Raw genomic sequence first — 25,829 nt, 5'->3', positions numbered from 1 at the left:
CTACCCCCGGGGGTCATGATTTGAACAAACTTGAATCTACACTACCTGAGGATGATTCCACATGAGTTTCATCTTTTCTGGCCCAGTGGTTCTTGAGAAGAAGATTTTTTAAAAATGCCATTAATTTTTCACGAATTCATAATTATCTCCCCTTGGAAGAGGGCGTGACCCTACACTGTACATTTGAACAAACTTGAATCCCCTATACCCAAGGATACTTTGTACCAAGTTTGGTTGAAATTGGTCCAGTGGTTCTTGAGAAGAAGATGAAAATGTGAAAAGTTTACAACGGCAACGACGACAATGACGACAGACAACGGACAAATTTTGATCATAAAAGCTCACTTGAGCCTTTGGCTCAGGTGAGCTAAAAAACAATACCTTAAATGACCAATCTTGCTGATTTTGAAGCCAACACTGAACAACAGTAATGTAAACTGCACAACTCAGAGAGAGAGAGAGAGGGGAAAGAGAAAGAGAACTGATAAAGGGTTAAAATTAGGAGATCGATTAATACAGGTTGGTAATAGAATTGTCTACAATTAGGGATTGAAAGGTACAAGTAGTTGATTGTCCAATGCTGGATAGTAGAGAAATCCCCCCAACCATGCATAGAAAATCTTGTACCCTAAACAGCATAAAACAAGGGTTTTCCCAGAAAAATGCAAACATTATCAATATCTTTTATTTCACTAAAACTCATCATCATCATTGTCCTTTACAGTCTGTGGTGTGTAGTGCAGCAACAAACTTCCTCCACTCTTGTCTATCCTGGGCCAGCCTTGTCAATGATCCCCAGGTCTGGTGCATTGCTTTCATCTCACTTTCAACTGTCCTTTGCCATGATGTTCTAGGCCTCCCCTTCTTTCTTTTGCCCTTGGCTGTCCAATGCAATGCTGTTCTAGTTGTTGACTGGGTTCTTTTCGTAGACCATGTCCAATCCATCTTCATGAGCATTTGGTAATGAAGGTACATGTACCCATGTCCTCTTATTTGCATCTGCTCAGCAGGTCTTCATTTGTTATCTTTTTGGGCCAGAATATCCTGAGTATTTGGTGGATGCAGTTGGTATGAAAGGATCATAACTTGCTATCTCTGTTATTTTCCAGCACTCTGATCCATAAAGGAGAGTTGATAAAACACAGCTCTGGTAAAGATTCAGCTTGTTGCCAGTGCATACTGTGCAGACCTCCAGATGTTATTCATTTCTGTATATACTCTACTGGCCTTGCCCAGTCTGCAGTGGATGTCCTCCTTTGTGTCACCATCTGGTTTAGTTGAGAACAGGCCCCAGCAGATCCCCCTTTGAGAGTCATCTGTTGTCTTCCCCATGGCCCAATCGATGACCAAGTTGAATAATACTGCATACATTGTACATTTTTGTCTGACTCCAGTTTTAACATCGAAAAAGGTGTCATTGTGTCCTACTGGGCAAATGAAGTTGTTATGAATAAAAGATCTTTATCAAGTGGACCATTTGAGTTGGAATACCACGATGAAGTAGGATGCTCCAAAGACTATCTCTTTGTATGCTGTCAAATGCCTTTTCAGATTTCACGAAGTTTACGTACGGTTGTCTCTGTCACTCTGTGCACTGTACTATGATGTTTAATGGAGTGCAAAGATTTGGTCAGTACATTCTTGATGTTTCCTAAATCCTGCCTGCTCTTTCCCCAATACAGCATCAACAGCGTCTGACATTCTTTTCTTATAATAACTGGCATATATCATGATCAAATTTTTTTTTTGAATATGCCTAAAAAATTCATTGAAATATCTCTGTAAATAACATTTTCCTCTCTGTTAACCAAAATCATATAAGCTGTCTGCGCAACACTGACGACGTCAAAATGTAGTGTTTGTGTTTGTGCATATGTTCTGAAAATTAAAAATTCATTTTTTCATAAATTCGGCACAATTTTTTATCCTGTTTTAGTTACCAAGCTATACTCCTCATATACTAGTGTTAAAAAAAAATAAGCGGGGATAATTTCGATCATAAACCTATCTGATTTAATTGTTTATCTGAAGCCTTCACTTAGGCGTATGCCATCCGGCTGCTCCTGTTCTTTCAGTTCGTCTTCATTTTAGTGGTCTATTCTCTTTTATCGCATAACCAGTCAAGTCAACCTCTTCAAAGTATTAAAAGATAAACCTCTTTCCTATACTTATTTTGTGTTTTTTCATTGTTAACACCTCTTTTCCCTATGTACAGGAGTCATATCCCGCTCAACATCGTGTTGTTTGATAATTTGGCGCTCCACATTACCACCCAACCTCATCATTCAGTGTTTAAATGCTGTTTTATATGCGTTTGACGTCACAGGTCTATAATATTTGGTTAAAATAACAAAAAGATCACTTTCAAACAACATGCAAAATATTATAAATTTTGTTAAAATGAAGGGACAAAAAGTCCCCTCGCTTGGGCAGATAATTACGGGATCTGACAAAAATAGGGTTGGGTCAAAATAAAAATCTTCTTCTACAGTTTTTGGGCCAGTAAGATAAAACTGTATGTGGAAGCATCCTGGGGTAGTTTGTAAGGTATCAAAATTGTTTCAAATCATGACCCCGAAGTTCCACAATGGTGATTTTTATATAGAAATATATAGGAAAAATTTTATTTAAAAATTGTTAAAGAACCACTGGGGCCAGAAAAGCCATGAAACTTATGGGGAAGCATCTTGGTATAATGTAGATTCTAAATTGTTCAAAACCCTGTTTGAAAGCGTTACAATTGGGAAAACTTCAAGAGTTTTACATAGAAATATATAGGAAAAATCTTTGAAAATCTTCTTCTCTTTAACCACTGGGCAGAAAAGCAAACTTTGTAAAGCATCCTTTTATAATGTAGATAAAAATTAGTTCAAAAACAATCATGACCCCTGGGAGACCAGAAGAGCTTATGCGATAGTAATGCCACAATGGGGAATCAAAGTTTTATATAGAAATATATAGGAAAAATCTTTGAAAATCTTCTTCTCCTAACACTTTTGGCCAGAATTTCAATATAACTTATGTGCACACATCTTGGTATAATGTAGATTCTAAATTGTTCAAATCATGACCCCCGGGAGAAGGGCAGGGCCACAATGGGGAATCAAAGTTTTACATAGAAATATATATTGGAAAAATCTTTCAAAATGCTTCTTCTCCTACACTTTTGGCCAGATTTCAGTATAACTTGGCACACAAGTAGAATAATGTAGCTTCTAAATTGTTAAAATTTTTGATTTCGATGAAGGGTGTTGCCGTGGTTAATAAAAATAGAAATATATAGGAAAAATCTTTGAAAATGCTACTCCTCCTACAGTTTTGGTCTGATTTCAGTAAACTTGGCACACAATGTGGAATACACTAAGATACATAATTCTGTTGTTCAAATTTTGATTTCGATGAACGGTGTTGCCACAATGGTTATCAAAACATAGAAATATATAGTGAAAAATCTTTGAAAATGCTTCCTCCTACAGTTTTGGGCTGATTTCAATAACTTGGCACACAATGTGGAAGCATCTTGGTATAATGTAGATTCTGTGTATTTTTGATTTCAATGACCGGTGTTGCCGTGGTTACAATTTGGAAATCAAAATTTTATATAAAATATATAGGAAAAATCTTTGAAAGTTTTCTGATTTCAAGTATAACTTGGCACACAAAGTGAAGCTTATATATATAGAAGCATTCTGTGTAGTGTTTTCTAAATTTTCATGAACCCCGGTGTTGGGCGTGCCATTATAGGGAATCAAAACATAGAAATATATAGTGAAAAATCTTTGAAAATCTTCTTCTCCTAACACTTTTGGCCTGATTTCAAGCTAAACATATGGCACACAAGGAAGGATCATGGATTACATAGATTTCAAAATGTCTAAATTTTGATCAGTGGGGTAGTTGGTGGTTATGTAAAAAGGAAATTTCAGTGAAATTCTTTCAAAATGCTTCTCAGGTGAGCAGTTTTGGGCCTCTGATTTCAGTTATAATCTTGGCACACAAGTGTACAGGAGTCATAAATCTTTATATCGCTTTTGTTTGATAATTTGGTGGTTCCACAAATACCACCCAACCTCATCATTCAGTTGTTTTATATGCGTTTGACGTCACAGGTCTATAATATTTGGTCAAAATAACATAAAGATCACTATCAAACAACATGCAAAATGTTGTTTTGGTTGAATAGAATTTGAAATATTCAAAAAGTTCCCGGTTTTCTGGGGCAACCCAATTACGGGATCTGTAGCATTATGGTTGAAGACTAAAATATAAAACCATAATTTTACAGTTTTTGCAGCTTAGAAAACTTTGTAAGGGGGTACATGTGGTGGTTTGGATTAGGTGTCATGAGGGTTTTCAACTCTAATCACGAAGTGATGATTTTTTGCATGAAGCAGAAAATTTTATAAAAAAAATTGTTAAAGAATTGCTAGGGGGCAAACGCCATGCGTACGGGTTGTAAGATTACATTAGCTTACTCTTTAGTACAAAACTCTGTTTGAAAGCGTTACAGAATGTGCGAAAACTTCTGGACACTGCAGTCGACTTCCCAAAATTGTGGTTTCTCTGATATTCTTTGCTCTTTAATTTACAAAAACAATCTTTTAAAGCTCATTTTAAGGATGATAGATAAAAATTGATACAAAAACAATCCATGTAAACTTTTTTCTTTTAACAATGGTCTGAATTTCTGTAAGAAATATAAACTTTTTTGGCCAAATTCTAATGTGTCTAACGGGATTTCAAAGTTTGGCACTAGAGGGGGTTTCAACTCAAGGGCTTTCTCTATGTTTTAATCCTTTTATTATCTTTCAAAAATATGGTTAAAATGAGCTTTAAATGTTTGTGTATGTAAATTGAAGAGCAAAGAATGTAAGCGAAACCACAACTTTCCCTAGCTCCAGTCGACTAAACTGTCCAGAAGTCTTCGCACAATCCGTAACGCTTTCAAACAGAGTTTGGCGCTAAAGAGCACTTTTTGTTTGGCCCTTATGAATTCTTTAGCAAAGAATTTTTACAAATATATTTGCTTCATACAAAAAGTCAACGCCCAGATTTGAAACCTCTTCTGATACTTAACTAAAACCCCACATGTGCCCTTTTACGGGATGAAGATATCACCTGCTTGACTCCTGACTGCATGACTCTATATGCAAGAAAATGCTCTGAGTAGCCTGCATACAGTGTTTAAGGACATCTAGTTACATGGAAATGGAATTTGGATATTTTACCAGAAAATACGTTAATGGTAACCTAACAACAAAACTTATACAAAAGATAAACGTGATGACTTTCTATTGCCTTATAGGTTCCCCTATTTATGTAGCTTTATATACCCTTATCACCAGCATATATTGGGTTTATGTAGACCTGCCAGTTAATTCAATAAGCAAAACCATGCTCCACATTCATACAACTTCTAAACGAGGCAAGCTATTGACAATTTGATGTCCGAAACAAAAATATAAACGATCTTATTTAAAGTCATCATTTCGCAAGTTCTATGGTCATTTTAATGACATGGTCAGCAAATGCAATCTGTCATTAACTCAAATGCTGAGTGAGTTTTTTCACATTAATTGTTAGGCCATTATTACCACACTTAATTGTCTACGTGATTTTCCATTTTTCCCGATCATAACAAGGAAAACACGATGGTAGTGACCAGTCAAAAGGGGATGCTCATTCCTCCAAGGCACTTGTTCCCACCTCTGATGTTTTAGAGGGCACTGTTTGCTCTGCTCCTTATTTGTGTTATTTCAATGGACTTTTCAGCTTGATTAAGTTTCCTTTTATCCATATTTCCATCTTCAAATTGCTCGTCAATTGCTACCCTTGTTTTATAAATTGCATGTATGTGGAGTTTGCTTTGCATATCAAATCAAGTGGGAAACTACCACATCTGCAGGTGATCAGGGTATACTGCTACATGTACGTAAGTAAGGGAAGTTGATGATTGAAAAGTTAATAGTCATCATGTTTATCATAAACCTTGGCTGTTACATTACTATTAACATTTTTTCATGTAAATATCCAAATTTAGAACGTGTGTCAAACTCCGGAATGAAAATAATGATTGTTGATCAATAAAACATCGATATTTCTAGCTGCTAAATTGAATGCCATAGCAAAATACTTTCTCTTTTTACATGTTTCGCGCAGAAGTTTTTTAATACCCAGGGTAAAGTTTGCTTCCTTTAGTTAAAATACAAAAATAGGTCAGCTAATAACAAAGCATAATAGGTACCCATGAAGTTACAACAGATTGTTGGAAGATAACACTAGTATCCAAACCGTACAATCAGAAACCCAAGGATCTTTTTACCATCAACGTCAGAGTAATTGTATGAACCGAAACAATCAGAATAATTTCTAACAAAATAATTTTACAACAAAATTTATTTTGACTACTGTACTTCTTTATTTCCTACAACATTTCACTTTGTATTTAATGAAATTGGAATTTTCTGATTTATTGCGGATTTTAATCCTGTAGCCTTCATTTTTGAAAAGTTGAAAGATCCCCAAAGATCTAGCTGTCATATGCTGTTCAAATTCGCTTAATTGAAATACAGTTCGTAAATCAATATTATAATTCGTATTACTGTGGCAGTTTGTATTCCATTCTTTTGATATTTTAGGGATTGTTGGTATGAGTATAAAGCATCATGAAGGTCCCCTGTAATCTGTTGACAAATCCCAAGGATGTGCCATGATGTGTCTCTGGATGATGGGGGTATATATTTTCCCTGATCATAGATCACTAAAGCTTGGAGATTCTTCAGAGATGTTAATGCATTTACAGTGTCAGCTTGTCTGTAATAAATTAGAAACTCCATCATAAATAACAGTACGTGGGGTGGGATGAATAATGGGGATTCTCTCTTCGGTAGAGCAGACTGTTGCTCTATTATTAACTCATTGATATATACTATTCTGTTGCTGATTTGGATGTGGTCTGCTACACAATCCTGCAGTTTGGTTGACCATCTTCGTCCTCCTTCATACTCCATATACCTTTTAAAGTCAAATGTAACCCCTCTATATACCAAATGTGGCAGTGCTAATTTGATTTTTGTTCTCCTTATCACATATAAAGCTTTTCTGTAGCGGCATGTTCGATAATAATACATGGTAAGGTACAACTTGTCAGTAATACAACCAAACTTGGCTGCCATTTTCAGCATGTGGCACGACATTTTATCAAAAATATATATCACTTTGTTATTGTCACTGTACATGTGAATACTTGAAGGTATTAAATTGTAAGATAAATAGGCTATATCCTGGAGAATTTTTGCTGTTAGTGTTTGTAACATAATACCTTGATATTTAGTCAGAAGAAAACGTGTCAATTGTTCTATCTTGCGCAAGGCTTTTATAAGAGAAATCAGATTTAGTGTATTTGGTGTTCCATTTCTATGTATCTCTCTAAATAGCTCTATATCAAAAACAGCTTCGTATATCAAAGTGCTATCTTCTATAAAGATGGACTGTCTTGGAGTATAGAGTGCACTTATGATATAGGACCTGATAGAGGGACTTTGTAAGAGGCATGGTATGCAGCCCCTCTCATATAGTGTATGAAGTTTAGCAAATAAAGTATCTTGTGAATCACCATGGATTTTAGTCAGAAACATGTTGTTTTCTGGAATGAAAAAGTTAGGGCACACTCCTTGATAAACCCATTTAAGAATGAGTTTAAAACAGACCCAGAAACACTCCAGGAGGTTTTGTTGACACCATTGTGAAATTTTGTTTTCTTGCAGCACCCAGAAAATAGCTGTTTTCATGTGATAGGAACACAGTAGTTTTCTTTCGTCACTTAATTGAAAGTTAATTACTTCATTTAAAAACAATTTCAATAATCCATAAGTTAAAAGTTGACAGTGTTTCATTGAATACACAAGTGTTTGTTCCGCAACAGAAAAAGATATTCGCCATTCATTATTTTCGTGATTCCCTAGCTTGTGTCCTATTGCAACAAGGTGACATCCATTTCTGAGTACGCTTTGCACAACATGAGGCTGGGGCCATGAGTGACATCTGCCTATCCACGAGGAGGCAGATGGAGGCCAAAAGTCAGAAGCAAAACAGTGGGCATGATCGTACTCAGATCCTTTTCCCATAACATTTAGAGCACACGGCCCATGTTTAATACAACTGGGTGCTAACAGTATTATGTTTTCAATGTATTTAGAACTAGATATATACAATCTGCCCTTCATTCTAAAACTCGAAGACAAAACACTGATATTTGGCCGATGTACTGGAAACCAGAGTAAAGTAAACCCTGGAGGGCTTTCTGAACTGTCCGCTAGAATTGACACCAATCTGTTTCCATTATAACATCTGATCTGAGACTTGTCCCAGAATACACGATGATCAGTTGGCCATACCATGATGTCCACATCAGATCCCAAAATTCTGAATCCTTCTCCGTAGCTCCCACTCCAGAAATAGTTCTCCGTATTTGCTTCTAGGTAATTTTGTACCATATTCATAACCTCAATGACATCTCTCCTCATGGCGAACTGTTGTGGAGTTCCCAGTATTTTACACAGGCCTATAAATACAGACTCTGACAATTTCTCTGTACAGCTTCTTCTGAAACAATAAAACAATTCGTTTGTAAATTAACGATGTATTTTGGAAACAAATTATTTTTTACCAAAATACCTTTTTTATTTTATAATACCTGTGTGTGGTGTTTCTGGAATCCATTTTACTTGATACACTTTGCTGGGTATTCGCAATGTCTATTTTAAGCTTTACCTATCTAGTAAAAAAAAACTATGGCAATTCCTCTGTGCATCTCCTTCTGATTAGAAAATACAACAATGCTTTGTAAATTAGCGATGTATTTTGGAAATGATTTAGAATTATTCTACCGTTAAATATGTTTTATTTTCATACCTGTATGTCGTGTTTCTGGAATCCATTTTATTTGAAACACTTTACTGGAAATTTTAATGTCTATTTTTAGCTTTAACTACTCAGTGAATTAAAATGAAACCTATCATTGAATTTTAATTTCCAAATACGTGCTGCTTGCCAATATTAAAGTGAGGAGATCAAAGTATCAATTTAAAATATTTAAGTATACTTAAATCAAGTCCTTTTATTAACCTTCAAAGGTTCATGGTTTGTTTTAGTGATATTTAATGCATGCATCTGTCGTTTAATGTGAATTTGCTAGATTTCACGTTTATATAAAGTTGGTATCATGTTAATGATAGAGGCATTAATCGAGTATTAATTGAACTCCCAGAAGTTGGCTTCAATCATTGCATCTGATTTATAACCGTGTTCTGTGGTCTCTTCACATACTGGGGTATTTCTTTTGGTTAAAGATTTTATTTTAGATCGATCATTGCTTGTTATTGTCACTGTTTTTTTTTCTTCATAAAATAGGGACGACAATCGGTCACAGAATTCATGTTATCTGACTCTGTTAAGCCAGTAAATTGTATCGAAATGCACCTTTCTCGTCTTTTTTTCAAGTAGCTCTGTTCATATACATAAGAAAAGTAAAAAAAATAAAATAAAGAGAAAAATTCCGTTTGTTATATTGATTAAGGAACGATGTGTACATGAATTTTATTTCAATTTCAAAAGACAAGATAAAACAAAACCATGAATATGAGAAATCAAGACATGGATAATTTTACAGAGTAGATGTCAAAATTACTTCTTTCTGCATTGTCAGAGTAATCAAAATTAAGTTTATACTTTTACTTTACTCTTCACTTTAATAAACAATAATAGAACACCATTCCACAAACTAACCAACTTTGAAGAGCAATTATGAATTGCTTTCAAATCAGCTTTAATAGATGCATGTGCAAAAAAAATCACTCAATGATTAAGTTTTAAACCAAGATGCATTTAAAGAAAATTGCTTTCAAATATGTATATGCTTTGCCATTTATTTTTAATACTAATTGAGAATAAGCATTATTCTCTCATCGGGTAACCGCTTACAACCACTAACAAATTTCCTCCAAATATATCGGGTATATAAATCGTGGTTCATTGTTAAATTGCAAGTAAGTATGTACTACTGTATTTATAAATGAAAGACAAAAATATTCTTGTAGATTTATTTAGTGTTAGCTTTCCTTTTAAGGCAGTTCTGATAATCTTTGCACACGTCTAAGCACATAACTGATCTGATTTCTTGGAATAATGCAGGTTCTATATACCTGGCCTAAGTTATACACATTTACTTACCTGCAGAGTTCAAATTTTCTGAAGAATTTGTTGAAGATTGGAAACGTCAGTTGAATCCTTCTCTGTATATCATTTTCAGATTTTTAAGTACCTCCTCTACAGATAAGCTACAATGGAGCTACACCCAGGGCCCGGGGGACGTCCCTCTACTGGGGGCCACTATTGGTCAACTTCTACAACAGCGGGCCGAGAGGCATCCGGACAAAACAGCCGTGGTGTTCAGTGGTTCAGGAGACAGACTAACGTTCTCTGAGCTGTTAGAACAGGTCAGGCTACAGGCTGAAACCCAGACATATCAAGAGTAGAATGCTAAAACAAAATCTAATAATCTTTCGGGCTTAGTTTTTCTTACTTTTTAACCCAATTTCTTTGAGAAATGTTAATATATTTATCTAAATGCTTTTGTGTATTATATTAGTCAGTTAAAAAATGCCAGGTATTTATAAATCAGCAGATTCTAACCGTATGATTTTGGAAAATAGAAGAGAACAATTACTGCTTAAAATTGATGCAGAATAACTGCAATACTACCAATAGCCAGTCTTACTTTGCTTTCTATTGTACAATGTTATATCCTGTTTTGAGGGAATGTAAATGTAAGCTTACAGACATACAAAATTTCTCACTGTTTGACATTAGGCTGATCAGCTGGCAGCAGGTCTGCTGAGTCTGGGCGTGAAGAAGGGAGATAGAGTGGGGATCTGGGGGCCAAACATGATGGAGTGGGTCGTAACACAGTACGCTACTGCCAGAGCTGGGATAATTCTGGTAAATCTAGCAAAAGGTGTAAAGATCTGTTTATCCTATGTATATTTCAATATATATGTATTTGTTTTAGAGTGATATTTTTTTGATTTAGGTGAATATTAACCCACAGTACAGACCAGAAGAACTGGAGTTCACATTAAATAAAGTAAGATATCAACAGTATTTCGACATGTTTACACTTAATAACAGAATTACGACATGCTCACACTAAATGAAATAATATATCAACAAATATACTACATGTTCACACCAGATAAGTTTGATACACATGTGTTAACAGAATTAATTACTACATGTTCACACTAAATAAAGTAAGCAATATTAACAGAATTACTATATGATCACATGTAATAAATCATCAGATATACGTCATGTTCAGTAAGATATTTACAGAATTATTAAATGATAACAATAAAAGAAGTACAAATTTAACAGAATTACTACATTTTAACACCAAATACGGTAATATATCTACAGAATTATGAGATGAACACACTAAATAATGAAAAAAATCAGCAGAATTACTACATGGTCACACAAAATAAAGTAATATATTTAATATGCGAATAACACCCTAAAAAAGATATCTACAGAAATACTACATGTAAAGAAATTGATATAAATATTGGTTAACCAAGAAATAAGGATATTTGCAGAATCGCAAAAAGTGAAATCTTAGGATATAATTTTTTTTTGTATTTTTTTAGGTTGGTTGTAAAGTTTTGATAGCTGCAGAAGAGTTCAAACGTCAAAGCTACTATGAGACACTGTTTTATTTGGTGCCAGAATTAGCAGCTACCAAAACTGGACAAATACACAGTCACCTGTAAGTTAACTGATAGTGAAATAGCATAAATTATACATGATAACATTAATCAAAAAATATGTAAGGAAACTGGAGCATGTGTAAAGAAATTAACAATGCTAGTTTTTTTCACTATAATTATGAAATAATTTAATCTTAACAAGCAGACAAGGAAACTAACAACTAATTGAATGTCTTAACTGACAATTTCGACACTTAAAAAACAACTAATCTGAATGATAAATGAGATGGCTTCAGTGTTTCTCTTGTCAACTTTCCATGTTCATGAAATAAATCCAGTATGACCTTGTATATCCTGTCTCTGTTTAACTCCTTATTCAGAAGACAAGGTAGTGCTCTGAGTACACTGACAGTCAATTTACTGAGACAGGCCAAGAAAAAAAGACTAATGTACATTGTACAAGTGTATACATGTGTATTCTTGTATCAGAGCTTTCAACGTTTTTAAAGTCACTATTTTGCAAACTTTGGTCATTATTTTGACTTGGGTTGCAAGTAAAGCTTATTGATGGATCCAATTTTGAATGACATGGCAGTTTATTCTTTCCATACATAATGTTTCTATAGATTACTCAATACAGAGGACTCACTGAGAGTGTGATCAATCAGTTGGACACGTTTGTCCCTTCTAATGCACTATGACTGTCCCTAATCTGGGGCCATGATTTTTCCTTGTTTTCAAATTGAATCTGTTATAGGACCCAAGAGATCATAATCCTAACCACCTTAATACAATAACCTGAGAAATATTTTATCCTATGTAATGAAATGCACTTAAGAAAAATAAAAAAATATTTTTTATATCTTTTTTTTTTCAAGAAACTGTTATACAATTACTGTATAGGGGGAAAATAACTCGCGGTGTTAATATTCGCTATATTCACGGTGATAATAAATCCGTGAAATCAAGAAACAGTGAACAATTTTTCAATAATCTCCATGTTTTAATTTTATTTGGAAATTTGAGAATAGACTACGATAGATTTAAATACATGTACCACACTCCACAGTACATAGTCATTTCAGTAATTACGAGTAGTACTCGTCATTTAATTATTTTAATTAGCACGCTTTACATTAATCCATGTCAACAGTTAATAACCTGTATTTGTTAAAAGGCTTTTTAATAGCCAACGCTACATGTTTCATCAAAAGCATCAAAACATGTGGGCCATGAGTTTTGATTACCCGTGTGTAACTAATGTTAATACGCACGGTGTGTGCATTACCTGCATTATCATGCATATAATGTTTTTATCGACATTTTGATTTTAAAAAAATCATTCAAATAACTATCGAACTTACTGAAGATTTGGAAGGATATTATTTCGTCGACCTACAAGAACACATTTATTACCGTCCAGTGGTTTTTCGCCGCGATGTATTAAATTAAAGATCTTGGGGTATACATGCACTCATCGTAACAGAATAAAGGAACGTTATTTGACGTCTATAGTAAAGGACTTTTGATAACTGCACCTGTTTAATTAATCGTAAATTATTTATTAAGTCTAACTATTTTATATTAACCTACCCTGTTGTTCGTGAAATAAAGACATAACAATGATGAATGTCGTTTACATGTAGCTATGGATTAGATGGCAATAGACAAGGGAGGTAACTTCAATAACATAAGAATTCCGCGAATTCAAGAAACCGCGATCGTATCCGATGAGAGAAAACCGTGAAAATTACAACCCGTGAAATTAATCCCCTATACAGTAATTCTTGTTAACACCTTATTTGGGTATTGAAGATTTAACAGCGCAACTAATCATCTTGATTATACAGAAGCAAATATTATTCATCTATGAAAAATAGCAAATAATTCTATTTTACAATTTGTTACCTCGTACAGGTTTTGACTGAAACGACACTGAATGGTATTCTTATTTAAATGTGAATTTTGTTTTTTCTCAACAGTAACTAGCACGGCTAGCCGGCCTTTAATGGTTTTTGTTTCTGTTTGTATGTTCCAATTGTATTATGTCTCTTTCAAATTAAGTAAATGTATTTATGTTGTTAATATTGTATATCTTTTTGCCTTGATTTTTAATTCTTTTTTAATCATTGTATGTAGTAAGTATTCATCTTTTGAAAGACTTCTCTAAAGCAGGTATTAAGAGAAGGTCATACTTTTTGGTGATGTTGTGTATTCCATGTCCCCTTTTCTTCTTAATCTAAAATAGCAAACCCTTAGTCATATATAGTTCTATCATGTTCTATTGAATATTAAAGCTTTAGTTATAAATTGCTTGACAGTGTTATTTTCTTGATAGAAGCTGCTTACGAACATACATCATATAACATTTAATGGTGAATATATCTGGATGTTTTGCCTATTTCATTAGAAAGATCAAGACAACTTTTGTAAACTTATTTGATTTATATATAATAACATTTCTGTGATATATCTTAATATTATCACAAAAAAAGAAGTTTCTTTGAAACTTATAAAATACTTCTTTTAAAATCTTATATTCATATATGATAATATGATTTGGTAATGGTTTTTGCCTTTTTTACCATTAACGGATTAAAAAAAGTATTAAAAAATACCTTTTGAAGATTTTAGAATGAATTCAACAATTCACAGGAAATGTAGTGTATGATACAAAAGGTTAAATTAACATAAGTTGATGTATTTGTATCAATTTAATCCTCTTTGAACAGTTTCTTTTCTATTCTGTAGGCTTCCACATTTGAAACACATTATTATGATGGGAAATAATTCCTACTCGTAAGTTATCCTCATTATAAAATATTCTTTCTGGGATTCCAGAATAATTTATGTTGGGAAGTAGGTTAATATTCAATCTTTGGACATAAAGTCAAACACTTTATTATAAAAATTTACTACTGAATTAGAAATCTCTCACCCTTAACAACCTTTTATATTATTTTTATTTAATTTTGTAAGTGTATGAATTCCTTTATGAATAGAGGAACAATCAAATATAATGAGTTGATGAAGGCAGGAACAAACAAAGATCGAACAGAAATCCAGAATTTACAGACTAAACATCAGTTTGATGAACCAATCAACATACAATTTACATCTGTGAGTAGATAATTAACCAAACATAAATCAATACATGTTAAAAAAATCTATCATGTTCATAGCAAAGAGAAAATAAATTTTGTTTTTATTTGTGTAGAATACATGTTCAATAAAAAAAACTTTGATTGAGAGTGTATTTTCATCTTTCATTCCTTTTCCTTTTAAGAACTATTATTTTTAAAAAGAATTTGTAGAAAAACAAATATTCAGAACTAGAGTTACTATGAGCAGTGAACTCACTTGATGACCCCTTCCCCCTCCCCCACCTCACATATGAATATAATGCCAGTGTCCATGTTTTGTTATGGGGAACCCAAAATATGTGTCGGATCAAAAAGTAAAATAGGAGATGTACAATTGCAATATGTAATAAGATTCTGTGAAAGTCATCAAATTTCATTCAGTGGTATGAGAGGAGTTGGGGATAAGAGATGGGTACCCCAAAGCGTAACAGACGGACAGACAGACGGACGAACGGACATGCTGATTACCATATACCCTTCTGCTTTTCAAGCGGAATATATAAAGATAATGTAAACCAACTTTTATTCGCGTGCGAGAATTTTTCGCGAAATTCGCGAGAGACTCTTCATCGCGAATATTTCTCGCCGCGAACGGGTCCTTAAAGTCTCTTTTTTCTATTGAAAACAGTTCCAGAAAGGCTTGATCGCGAAAATTAATCGTCGCGAACTAGTTAACTCCCGGTAAATCGCGAAATATAGTCGTCGCGATTAAAAGTTGGTTTACAGTATGTTTTAATTATTGGTCCTAGGACTTTCAAATCTAATGATTAAATAAAGAAATTTACTGCTATTAATTAGAAAGCTGATATTTTTTTTTATCATGTTTCAAGATTTGAATTAAAACAGAAAATATAAAAATACTAGACTGTCTACATTTTGCAAAATGAGAAATATAATAAGATAGATATACGAGAAGTTGATTTTTGCCGACAAAATTGTGGATAATTATGAGTTTTACCTAGGGATACAAAATAATACGAGTATTGTGTTATTCATTCTAATGGTATTTTGCTTGACCTTAAAATTTCTAGATGTACTATTATAGCTTCCTGAAAATGTACTCACTTTTTTGTTGTACAAAAAAAAATTCACTACGTTTTTAAATTAATTATTTTAGCTAATTACTGATAAATTTATGTAACAAATGATTTGGATTTAGGGAACAACAGGTAATCCCAAGGGAGCCACATTATCACACCACAACATCGTAAACAACAGTTATTTTGTGGCTAAGAGACTTAACTATGACAAAGAGGTATGTGTACAGGTTTCTTCGTTTTCTCTTAAAAATGATAAAAAGAGTTTTTAATTTGTATTCTTTTATATAACATGGGTATATTTATACTTTGTGACAGTTTATGTTTCCTTATTTCAAGATATGTACAACTATATAGTAGTGAACAGCAACTGACAGAACAAATTTGAAGATTTAAAAAACATTGCTAAATTTCATGTCTAAAATTATTTCACTAAAATGTTTCTTATTGATTTTTCTTTGATTTCCTCTAGACTATCTTTAACTTCGATTTAATTCTACAAGTGGTAATCCAATTTATACTCATAGTTCTATTTCTAAAGAAGATATCTTTCAAAATCATATGTAAGTTTTGAATATTTTCAATATCCTGAAGAACCATTTCTAGTACATTGCGGGTTCCAGTAAATGTTCAACGAAGCCTCTTTCTTTACTCCTTACTAAGATATTGACAGTAGTGAAAGAAAAACCACCGTGCAACAATATATTCGAGAAATCATGTTGATACTCAGAAATTCCAAAGAACTTTTGGAAGTCTAACACATCTGTTTCATACTTGGATATTTTATTTAAAAAAGACATTAATGGTAATCTAACAACCAAGCTATATGATAAACGTGATGACTAACTTTTCTATCGTCAACTTCCCTTACTTATGTGAAGGGTATGGAGATAACGAACAGTATTCAATCTCAAAGTCCATAAAACAATACACAACAAGAGCAGAGCAAACACGGACCTCCGAAACATCAGAGGTGGGATCAGGTGCCATGGAGGAGTATAGCAATATACCTTCATCACCTGCATACGGAGTATATATATCTCAGGTAATTCGATACGCAAGAGCACGCTCTACGTATGAACAATTTCTATAAAATGAGGTAAATTATTGACAAGCAAGTTGATGAAACAAGAATATCAGCAATCTCATTTAAAGTCATTATTTCGTAAGTTCTATGGTCATACACGTACAATGATCTTGTCAGCCAATACAATTAATACTGTCTGACGTTTTTCATACTAATTGTTAGTACATTATTTATACACTGAAATGACGACAGATTTTTCCGTTCCATTCGGAGGTCCGTATTTGCTCTGCTCCTAATTTGTATTGTTCTATGGACTTTGAAACTGAATCCTTTCGTTATCTCTATGTCCTTCCTTGTACAATTTGAAATTAAAGATTTTACCAAAATCAACAGCTTAAAAACTTAGTACGACTTTTCTCCTTTCTATTATCAACAGCTTAAAAACTTATGACTTTTCACCTTTGTATAAACAACCATTCCCCACGATGAATTAAATGCCAAATATGTCATATTTAAGTATCCATATCTGATTTACACCATCTATTGAATATATTGTTCCACAGTACTCTTGAAGTTGAACTTTCACTACTGTTGTATCTTGTTTTTAAGGACTTTTTGAAGTTTTGGAATCCAAAATACATATGGTGATTCAAATTCACTTTGGTTCTGCGGGATATTAAAAGTATTGAAAACTGACATATGATTTGAAGAATTTCTTCCAAAAGGGATTTTTGAGTTTAAGTTAGATTTCAATTGTAGAATAAAATCCAAATTATTCTAAAATACATTTTATATAATAAGTCTTACAGACAAAGGCCTGTTTTGTCAGTGGGACCCGTACCCTCTGATCATGTTTTTTTTATCTGAAATTCTTGTTCACTTCTACTTAGTTGAATGCGTATGAATTGATAATGAATAATCATTCCAAAATGTTTCTTAAAGTTTTTTGATTTTAGCAACCGCATTGGTTTAACTTCACTTCTCAGATATGCAGTTGTACAGCCTTTCATATTTTCATGAGAATGACAGAAAGACCTAATTAGTGCTTAATATATTTATTACGATGTTTTGTTTACAATTAAACAGGACACTAGGATTTGTATACCTGTACCACTGTAGCATTGTTTTGGAATGGTAGTGGGCAGCCTCTGTAATAATGTTTGTTATGTTTACAATTAAACAGGACACCCGGATTTGTATGCCAGTACCACTTTACCACTGTTTTGGAATGGTATTGGGCAGCCTTTGTAATGTAACGGCAGGATCTACGTGTGTTTATCCCTCTCAGACATTTGACGCGGGTGCAACACTCAAAGCAGCTGCTGAGGAAAAGTAAGGGTCATGTCAGTTGTAAAACTGAGATGTAATGTTTATTCCTTTAATCTTACCTTTCTAATGCCTTTCTCTGTGACTAACCTCCCTGGTTCCATCCTAGATGTACCTCTATGTATGGAGTCCCCACTATGTTTATAGACATGCTCAATCATCATGACTTTGACACCTTTGACCTATCCTCTTTGTACACTGGGGTCATGGCAGGGTCACCATGTCCCATAGAAACGTTACGACAGGTCATTAGTCGGATGAACATGGACAGAGTCACAGTAAGTTAGAAATTTCACATCAACGACTGAGAAACACACAATATAAATGTCAGGATAGTATCATATATACTAGTTCATATCAAAGTAAAAAAAAATATGAATTGAACAATTACATCAGTGTAAATTGACAATGTAAATATAAACATTACTACTGAATGTTTCTCAAAATCAGTAGAAACTGGCAATCTTTTGGTTTATAATTTTTTTTCTTCATAAATTCAACAAATTAATTACATATTTTGTTATTATTTTCTATGAACCATTTTAATGCATTTTGTCATTTTTTCTATTGAAAAAAAAAAAAAACCAGAATTTTTATTCCTTTATAATAGAGAATATTTCTATTATTGAATAAAGAAGCACTCGTTCATGTTTGAGTCGTTAGGCATTGCATGTCTTATTAAGTTTTTTTTCATTCCATGTGGATAAAAAAGTTCCAGTATTAGATAATTGTCCAATGACTTCAATATGAAATACTGATCAAAATATCTATTTGATATATTTCTGATATGTTTCTGTAGGTTTGTTATGGACTTACTGAAACTAGTCCAGTCACCCATCAAAGCCTGCCGACAGATGAACCAGAAAAACGAGTAACCACCGTGGGTCAACCCCAGAGTCATGTAGAGGTATGTGTTTATACAGATTGTAATTGTTAACAACTAGATGACATTTTTAGAATAAAATGTGGAGATAACAGGCCGTAAGCAAGCTCAAATATCCATAAGAAGCAGAAGAAACACAAGCCTCTAAACACGTAAGAGGTAGGATCAGGTGCCATTGACGAGGAAGCATCCTCTGATGACTGCCACACCCGCCTTTTGCTCTCTTTATTGGGACAAAAACGTTAAATCCATAAACTGTTTAATGTGTAAATAATGACCTTATATTTAGTATGGAAAACGTCAGTCAGCGTTAAACTCATGATCAATTGTATTTGCTGACAAGTTCACTGTATCGACCCAAGAGCTTACGAAATGATTACTTTAAATTTCTTGTACTTGTATTTATATTCTTGTTTTATCAACTTGTATGTCAAAAGCTTGCCCTGTTTCAAAAAAATAGCTGCATAGTGTTGAAAGAACTTTGTTAATAGCTTGCGATTTAAATTTTATCTGGATATCAAATCAACATATGAATAGAAAAGAAATTACTGTTAATTGATAATTCATCCACATCTTCTTACTTTCAAATTCAGGGTAGCTGTGTGTACAGTTAAATGATTTAGAGGAAAATAAATTTGCAAATGTTTTAAAATGTAAAGACAAAAGCGGTTTGAAATACGTTTTGCCTTACAATGAAAAGTTCTGATCAAGTGTCTTGCAGTTCTTTTTATCCAAAAAGGTTCTTTTAAAGTATTTGGTTGCCTATGATTTTATATACATAGTTATAACTTTTAAAACTTGTTTGATAAATTCAGCTTATCTCTGCTCTAAATTAGTGCTTAAAAACGAGAAAAATAATGTAAGTATCAATATATTTCCAGTGTAAAGTGATCGGGGAAAACGGTGACATTTGTTCAGTGAACACACCGGGGGAGTTATGTACTCGGGGATACAACACGATGCTCTATTATTGGGACGAACCATCAAAAACACAGGAGGTCATCGCCATTGACCGATGGTTCCATACCGGGTAAGGATACATCATTCTGAGAGAAGTCAGTTTCAGGAGTCTTCCCTGAAACGTTGTTAAATCTTTAATATTCTTACTAAACAACATTTCAGGATAGAATCAACAGTTTAGTATAGCATAATAAGTCCTTAATAGTCAATATTCCTTTTCAAATAGATGAAGTTCAAATGAACCAAATTATCACTTATTCATATTTTTGATCAGCTAAGACAGTTTAATTATAATCAGAAGGAAAAAAATATAAAGGAAATGAGCATGTGTAGCAGAAAGGAAATAAAATATGATATTGATTAACAGAGATATAGCAGAAATTGATGAAAGCGGCTTCTGTAAAATTGTGGGCAGAATTAAGGATTTAATCATTAGAGGTGGTGAAAACGTTTATCCAACTGAAATAGAACAAACCATCTATAAGCATCCCAAAATCAAGGACGTGCAGGTAATTTTGATTTTTCAAAATTTCTATATTGATATTGATGAGTAGATATACTTTATTGAAATCATAAGCTTCATTATATTGTATTATAATAATGAAAAGAATCATGTTTAATTCAAGTTTGATTCAATACAATTACAAAGTTTCCAGATGTTAAGTTTTGGTTCAGTGCTAAATCAAAATATTTCCCCAGGTTAGAAGAGAAGCCTCTATATTGAATTAAAATAAACTGAAATTGAGGAGTAGGGGACATCAATAACAATTAGTTTTATTTGGTTGATCACTAAAAGAACTTTCTATTTCTTTGGTTTGGATTCAGTTATTGATGAGATTAATTCCTAACGAGTGTTCAGCTCTGTTCTATGTAGCTTTCCGACGAGCGTTTTGTTCTGTTCTTGTACTATATATAGGTTGTAAATATCTCCTGACGAGTGTTTTTGTTTTTCCTGGTATATATGAGGGGTGATCAAAAAGTTCGCGAACTATCTGTATATCTACAAAACCACATTTCAGAAAAGAATGAAATTTGGTACACACATCGCCATACACAAGTTCTATAAATAGCATATACTGAATAAAGCTTTGCTCCTTGTTTGTGACGTCACAATGTGAAAATGACATCACTATATAGGTCACTTGTGACGAAAAATGGTTGTCTCAGTCGTACTAGTTCAACAAACAACTGTACAATTTGTTGCATATCTTAGTAATTCCATTGCCGTAGCATATAATAATTTGTACACAGTTTATTAAGACAAATGACTTCCTATAAATTCAATCAATGATTGGATTGATCGTTTTAGTGAAGGAAGGCAGATGGTTAAAAATGATACTTGTCCTACTGCCCAATGAAAGTTTGAAAAGATATGCGTTTTTAATTTATCTATTTGCTATCAAAGAACTCCAATTTACACTTTGAAAACTAGTTGAATATTTGAACAATTGTATAATTATTAAATAGCTAAGATATCGTTTACTTTAGATTTAAAAATATTAGATATGACAAAAAGGAGGCACCCATTCTCTATCCATCTTGAATAAACGTCTCTCTCGAGACAGAAGTTTTGTGTATTAATAGTCGCCATGCTTATTTTTGGAAAGGGTATTCTTATCCACCCATTCTGTTGCCGAGATTTGACCATTTCTGACAAATGAACTGTTCTTGTTATGAAAATTAACTTACAGGGAAAGAAATATAAAGCTCAGAAAAATCTTTCGGCCTCTGTGACAGAACGCTATGGAGGGGGACACGTGACCGCCAATATCACGTGATTCGCGCATGCACAGAAAGGTGGCTGATGTGCATTAAAATTGGAGAGGATTTATTTAAAATATAATCAACACTGTAAGCAAATATTGTTTCTTCTATGGAAGTTATTCAAATAGTTCGCGAACTTTTTGATCACCCCTCGTATACAGGTTGAGGGGTCTCCCGATTAGCGTCTTTGTCCTGTTCTGTAAAATAGGTTGTAAGTATTTATGGACAAAAATATTTGTTCTTTTCTATATATAGGTTATAGGGATCTCCTGAAAACTGTTTGTTTTGTTCTATATATATAGGTTGTAGGGGTTTTCGATGAGTGGTTTCATTCTATTCTATAGATATGTTATAGGGATCTCCTGACAAATGTTTTTTGTTTTGTTCAATATTTAGGTTTCAGGGTTTTCCTTATAGGTTCTAGGGGTATCCTGACGAGTGTTTTCGTTCTATATGTAGGTTGTTGGGGTTTCCTTAAGGGCGTTTTATTATGTTCTATATATAGGTTGTAGGGTATCCTTACGAATTGTTTTGTTCTATATATAGATTGTAGGGGCATCCTGACGAGTGTTTTTGTTCTATATATAGGTTGTAGGGGTTCCTGATCAGAGGTTGGGGGAGGAGATTTGTGCCTGGATACAAGTTAAAGAGAACCAGACTGTTACAGAGGAAGAAATAAAGTCCTACTGTAAAGAAAAGGTGAGTATTATCTTAAAGGTAAATCAAATTATACTATAAAGAAATGGTGAATATTTCCCACTGAAAGGAAAAAGGTAAATCAAACTGTATTGTAAAGAAAAGGTGAATTAAGGCCAAATGCAAACAAGTTAAATCGAGGAAATTGTAAAAAAAAAAAAAGAGTGAATCGAGTCATCTTGTAAAGAAAATGCAATTAAAGCCCCAAGAAGCTTGTTATATTTCAAATATTGTTATAAGCTTGTAGACTTGTTATATATCATTTTTCCATTTAAATGACGCTTTTTGTACATTTATGAATTTTTAAGGATTATTATATATAGTTTTGCTTGAGAATTTTGTATGACTTAAGTCTTTTTTCACAGCTTGCGCGATTCAAGGTTCCTAAGTACATCGCCATTGTTGACGAGTTTCCTCTAACAGTAACAGGGAAAGTCCAAAAATTCAAAATCCGGGAGGTTGCCATGGAGAAACTTGGACTTGAACACATAAGACCACACTAATAGTCTTAAGGTCATACGCAAAGTACATGTACATAAATTTTACAATATATACCTTTTCAACTTAAAATTTGCCGAAATATTCTTTTAGAATCCAAAGTCCATAATACCATCAGATGTTCTTAAACTAAAATCAGGATTATATTACCAGTATCTTTTGTAGAGATATCAAATGATGAAAATACTTTTTTTGAAAGAAAGATTAAGAAAACAATAGCTTAACCTTCTATCTCCTCAAAATTTTATTCAGAAAAGATGTACAGCATTACCCAGCGTCATAAAATTGCACAATGGTCCTTCAGTTTTTGGAACTCCTTAATCATACAGGAATTAGTAAAAATAGTGTTCAAAATTTCGTTGTGTATGTCCTTAAACAAGCAGAGGCCATAAAATAGTTATCAACCTGGTGAACAGATATTGTGTAAACCGGAGTACTTAAAAATTACAATCATTTACGAATGTTATATTGAGTGTGATATTCAATTCACTACTTCGATATTTGTTACATTTTTTGAGAAATTTTAGAACTGTAATTAAGAAAAAGTAAGCATGCAAACTTTTTATAAGTACATTGTGTATGGTATGTATGGAACCAGATGTGCATTTGAGAAAATGTCATCTCAATTAACGTATGTATGAGGAAAAGAAGAAAGTAGTTTAAAATAAAGGTTGTATTAAGGTTTTGTGTGTTTTCTTATTGATAGAGACAAAAGTCCAATTCGAATACTCTGATTGAAGTTTGTTTGATGTCTTACTATTATTATGAGTACTGACACCCCCAACCCACCCCCACCCCTCTTTCATAAATTATTCATTCGAATTTAAAGTGAAAGAGCAACTTTTTTAAAAGGAAATTAATAAATTACATTTAGCACTTGTTGAACTAGTGTTTTGTTTTCTGGATTGTAGTAGTAATAATGTGTTAAGGCCACAAGTCTGCAAGTCTGTAAAAGTGAGAACAACAAATATCAAAATTTTGATTTTTTTTATCCTGAAATCTATGTTATGTTCATGAAAAATTTAGGCCTTGACGATGGACAAATTTCCGAAGATGTTGAATTCAGTATATATTCCGTATATATATTATATGTAAGTTTCTATATTTATTCACATATAGCATATTATTAAGGAGGCTGGGGGTCAACAAATTAACCATAGTCTGAAAATGGCTGCCACCACCACCCCCCCCCCCCCCAGCCTCTTTAAGGTGATTGTACAAAAAACATATAACTATATTTAAATATAATTATTTAATTTATACATAGTAATGCATTGCATATGACAAGTAAATACATATTGACTTTATTACTGATAATCTAAGTCGTTTATTTACGAAGAAAACTGTAAACAAATGCTATGAATTATTAATAAAATACCTTGTGCGAGTTAGTGGTTTAATCAGGAATCGCAAAATATGCAGTATATGGCTCGCTTATTTTACAAAAGAAACGATTTGATTTGATAGTACATCATAATAATAACCATTGAATTTTCTTAACCAATAGTAAATCAAAGAGAGTGTTCAGCAATTCAATCCACCTGATCACAAAAACTTGCCTAACTTTTATTCTCAAAAACATCATTAAATTGTTTAGAAACATGTAGTAAAAATGAAAAAAATTCAATAAATATATTTAATATATATAAATACGCCCACATTTCTATGATTTTACACAAATTTTAAAAACATGCAATATGTTACATGCACCGTTCCTAATAATAATATCATGACTAGATAATGATACTCTCTATTCTATTCAATGTAGCTGTTTGTAAATTATTATATGGGTATTGAATGAGTGATTGTCGGTAGGAATAAAGAGCAGCTTGAAGGTTACCATTAATCTGTTGACAGATCCCTAGGATCTGCCATGATATGTCTCGTAAATTAGCATTGTACATTTCCACCCCCAGATCATTCTAAACCAAGAATTGTAGCTTAATTAAAGCTAATTCTGCGCGTACGGTGTCAACATGTCTGCAGCACAGGAATTCTAACATGTTTAAGAATACGAATGGTGGAATAAACAACACTTGTTCTTTGTACTGTAAAGCAAAACGACGTTCTGTTTCTAGTTCACCGATAATATATTATTCCAGTGTGAAGTAAAACAAATTCTATTATGGTCCGTTTGAATTTTGTTGACAACGAAAGTCCACCAAAAATTTCTGCATACCTGTCTGTATCAATAGCTTGCCTCTCACTATTAATAAAATGATTTTGCATGAGAAACAGATTTATCATTCTGACATTTGTCATCTCTAAAACACACAAAGCTTTTCTGTACCGGGATGTCTGATAATAATACATGTCCAAACAAAAACTTTTCTTAACAAATCATGCCAAAGTCACATACAAATCATATCAAACTCACGAATTCATGGTTTTGAACTATGATTTAGACATGATCCATTTAATGGATCATACTGAAATCATAGATGACAAATTAGGAAGTATGATCCTGATGTGGTTTGTTTCTGGGGTATGAGTCTGCTGTGATTTTCTTGCGATTCTGGCATGTGCCTATAACTTAGAAAACAAAGGAACATGAGTTTGAAATGATTCGTTAACTTTAACTGCTAAAAGTTCGTGATTTTGATATGGTTTCGATCTTAACTTTGTCTTTAAACTCCATATGAGTTACACATGATCTGTTAACTTCTCTTTTGAGAATCATGAGTTTTATATGATTTGTTAACTTTGTCAGAATTGGTTGTATGATCCTGA

General features: G+C 33.1%; 2 protein-coding genes across 8 annotated transcripts in view; one reads left to right on the top strand and one right to left on the bottom strand.

The window, feature by feature from the left end:
- Positions 1–25,829, top strand: part of LOC134244680 (medium-chain acyl-CoA ligase ACSF2, mitochondrial-like) — a 61,764-nt gene that overhangs the window by 1,678 nt on the left and 34,257 nt on the right. For 2 of the 7 annotated variants that reach the window (XM_062726937.1, XM_062726936.1), the window contains exons 2-14: positions 10,310–10,496; positions 10,870–10,998; positions 11,090–11,143; positions 11,706–11,824; positions 14,517–14,564; positions 14,768–14,885; positions 16,068–16,163; positions 18,156–18,304; positions 18,408–18,576; positions 19,098–19,205; positions 20,063–20,211; positions 20,509–20,650; positions 22,494–22,604. The exons of 1 other annotated variant lie outside the window; for it this stretch is intronic. In XM_062726937.1, coding sequence (XP_062582921.1) covers positions 10,310–10,496; positions 10,870–10,998; positions 11,090–11,143; positions 11,706–11,824; positions 14,517–14,564; positions 14,768–14,885; positions 16,068–16,163; positions 18,156–18,304; positions 18,408–18,576; positions 19,098–19,205; positions 20,063–20,211; positions 20,509–20,650; positions 22,494–22,604 — 1,579 coding nt within the window. Of the gene's footprint in view, positions 1–10,309; positions 10,497–10,869; positions 10,999–11,089; positions 11,144–11,705; positions 11,825–14,516; positions 14,565–14,767; positions 14,886–16,067; positions 16,164–18,155; positions 18,305–18,407; positions 18,577–19,097; positions 19,206–20,062; positions 20,212–20,508; positions 20,651–22,493; positions 22,605–22,966; positions 23,785–25,829 lie in introns of those variants that run through there. 4 more of the 7 variants (XM_062726935.1, XM_062726933.1, XM_062726938.1 and 1 more) reach the window with 4 other exon arrangements.
- On the bottom strand, positions 1,159–8,766 carry LOC134244675 (uncharacterized). The gene is made up of 3 exons (XM_062726925.1): positions 8,696–8,766; positions 7,322–8,604; positions 1,159–1,424 (listed from the first exon to the last, which is right to left on the bottom strand). The coding sequence occupies exons 1-3, from the start codon at positions 8,719–8,721 to the stop codon at positions 1,159–1,161; spliced, it is 1,575 nt and encodes a 524-aa protein (XP_062582909.1). The 5' UTR covers positions 8,722–8,766.

Source organism: Saccostrea cucullata, unplaced genomic scaffold (genome assembly GCF_032062105.1).
Source record: "Saccostrea cucullata isolate Sc308-1 unplaced genomic scaffold, CSIRO_AGI_Scuc_v1 ctg219, whole genome shotgun sequence".
NCBI lineage: Eukaryota > Metazoa > Mollusca > Bivalvia > Ostreida > Ostreidae > Saccostrea > Saccostrea cuccullata.
This window is presented reverse-complemented; position numbering and strand designations above follow the sequence as displayed.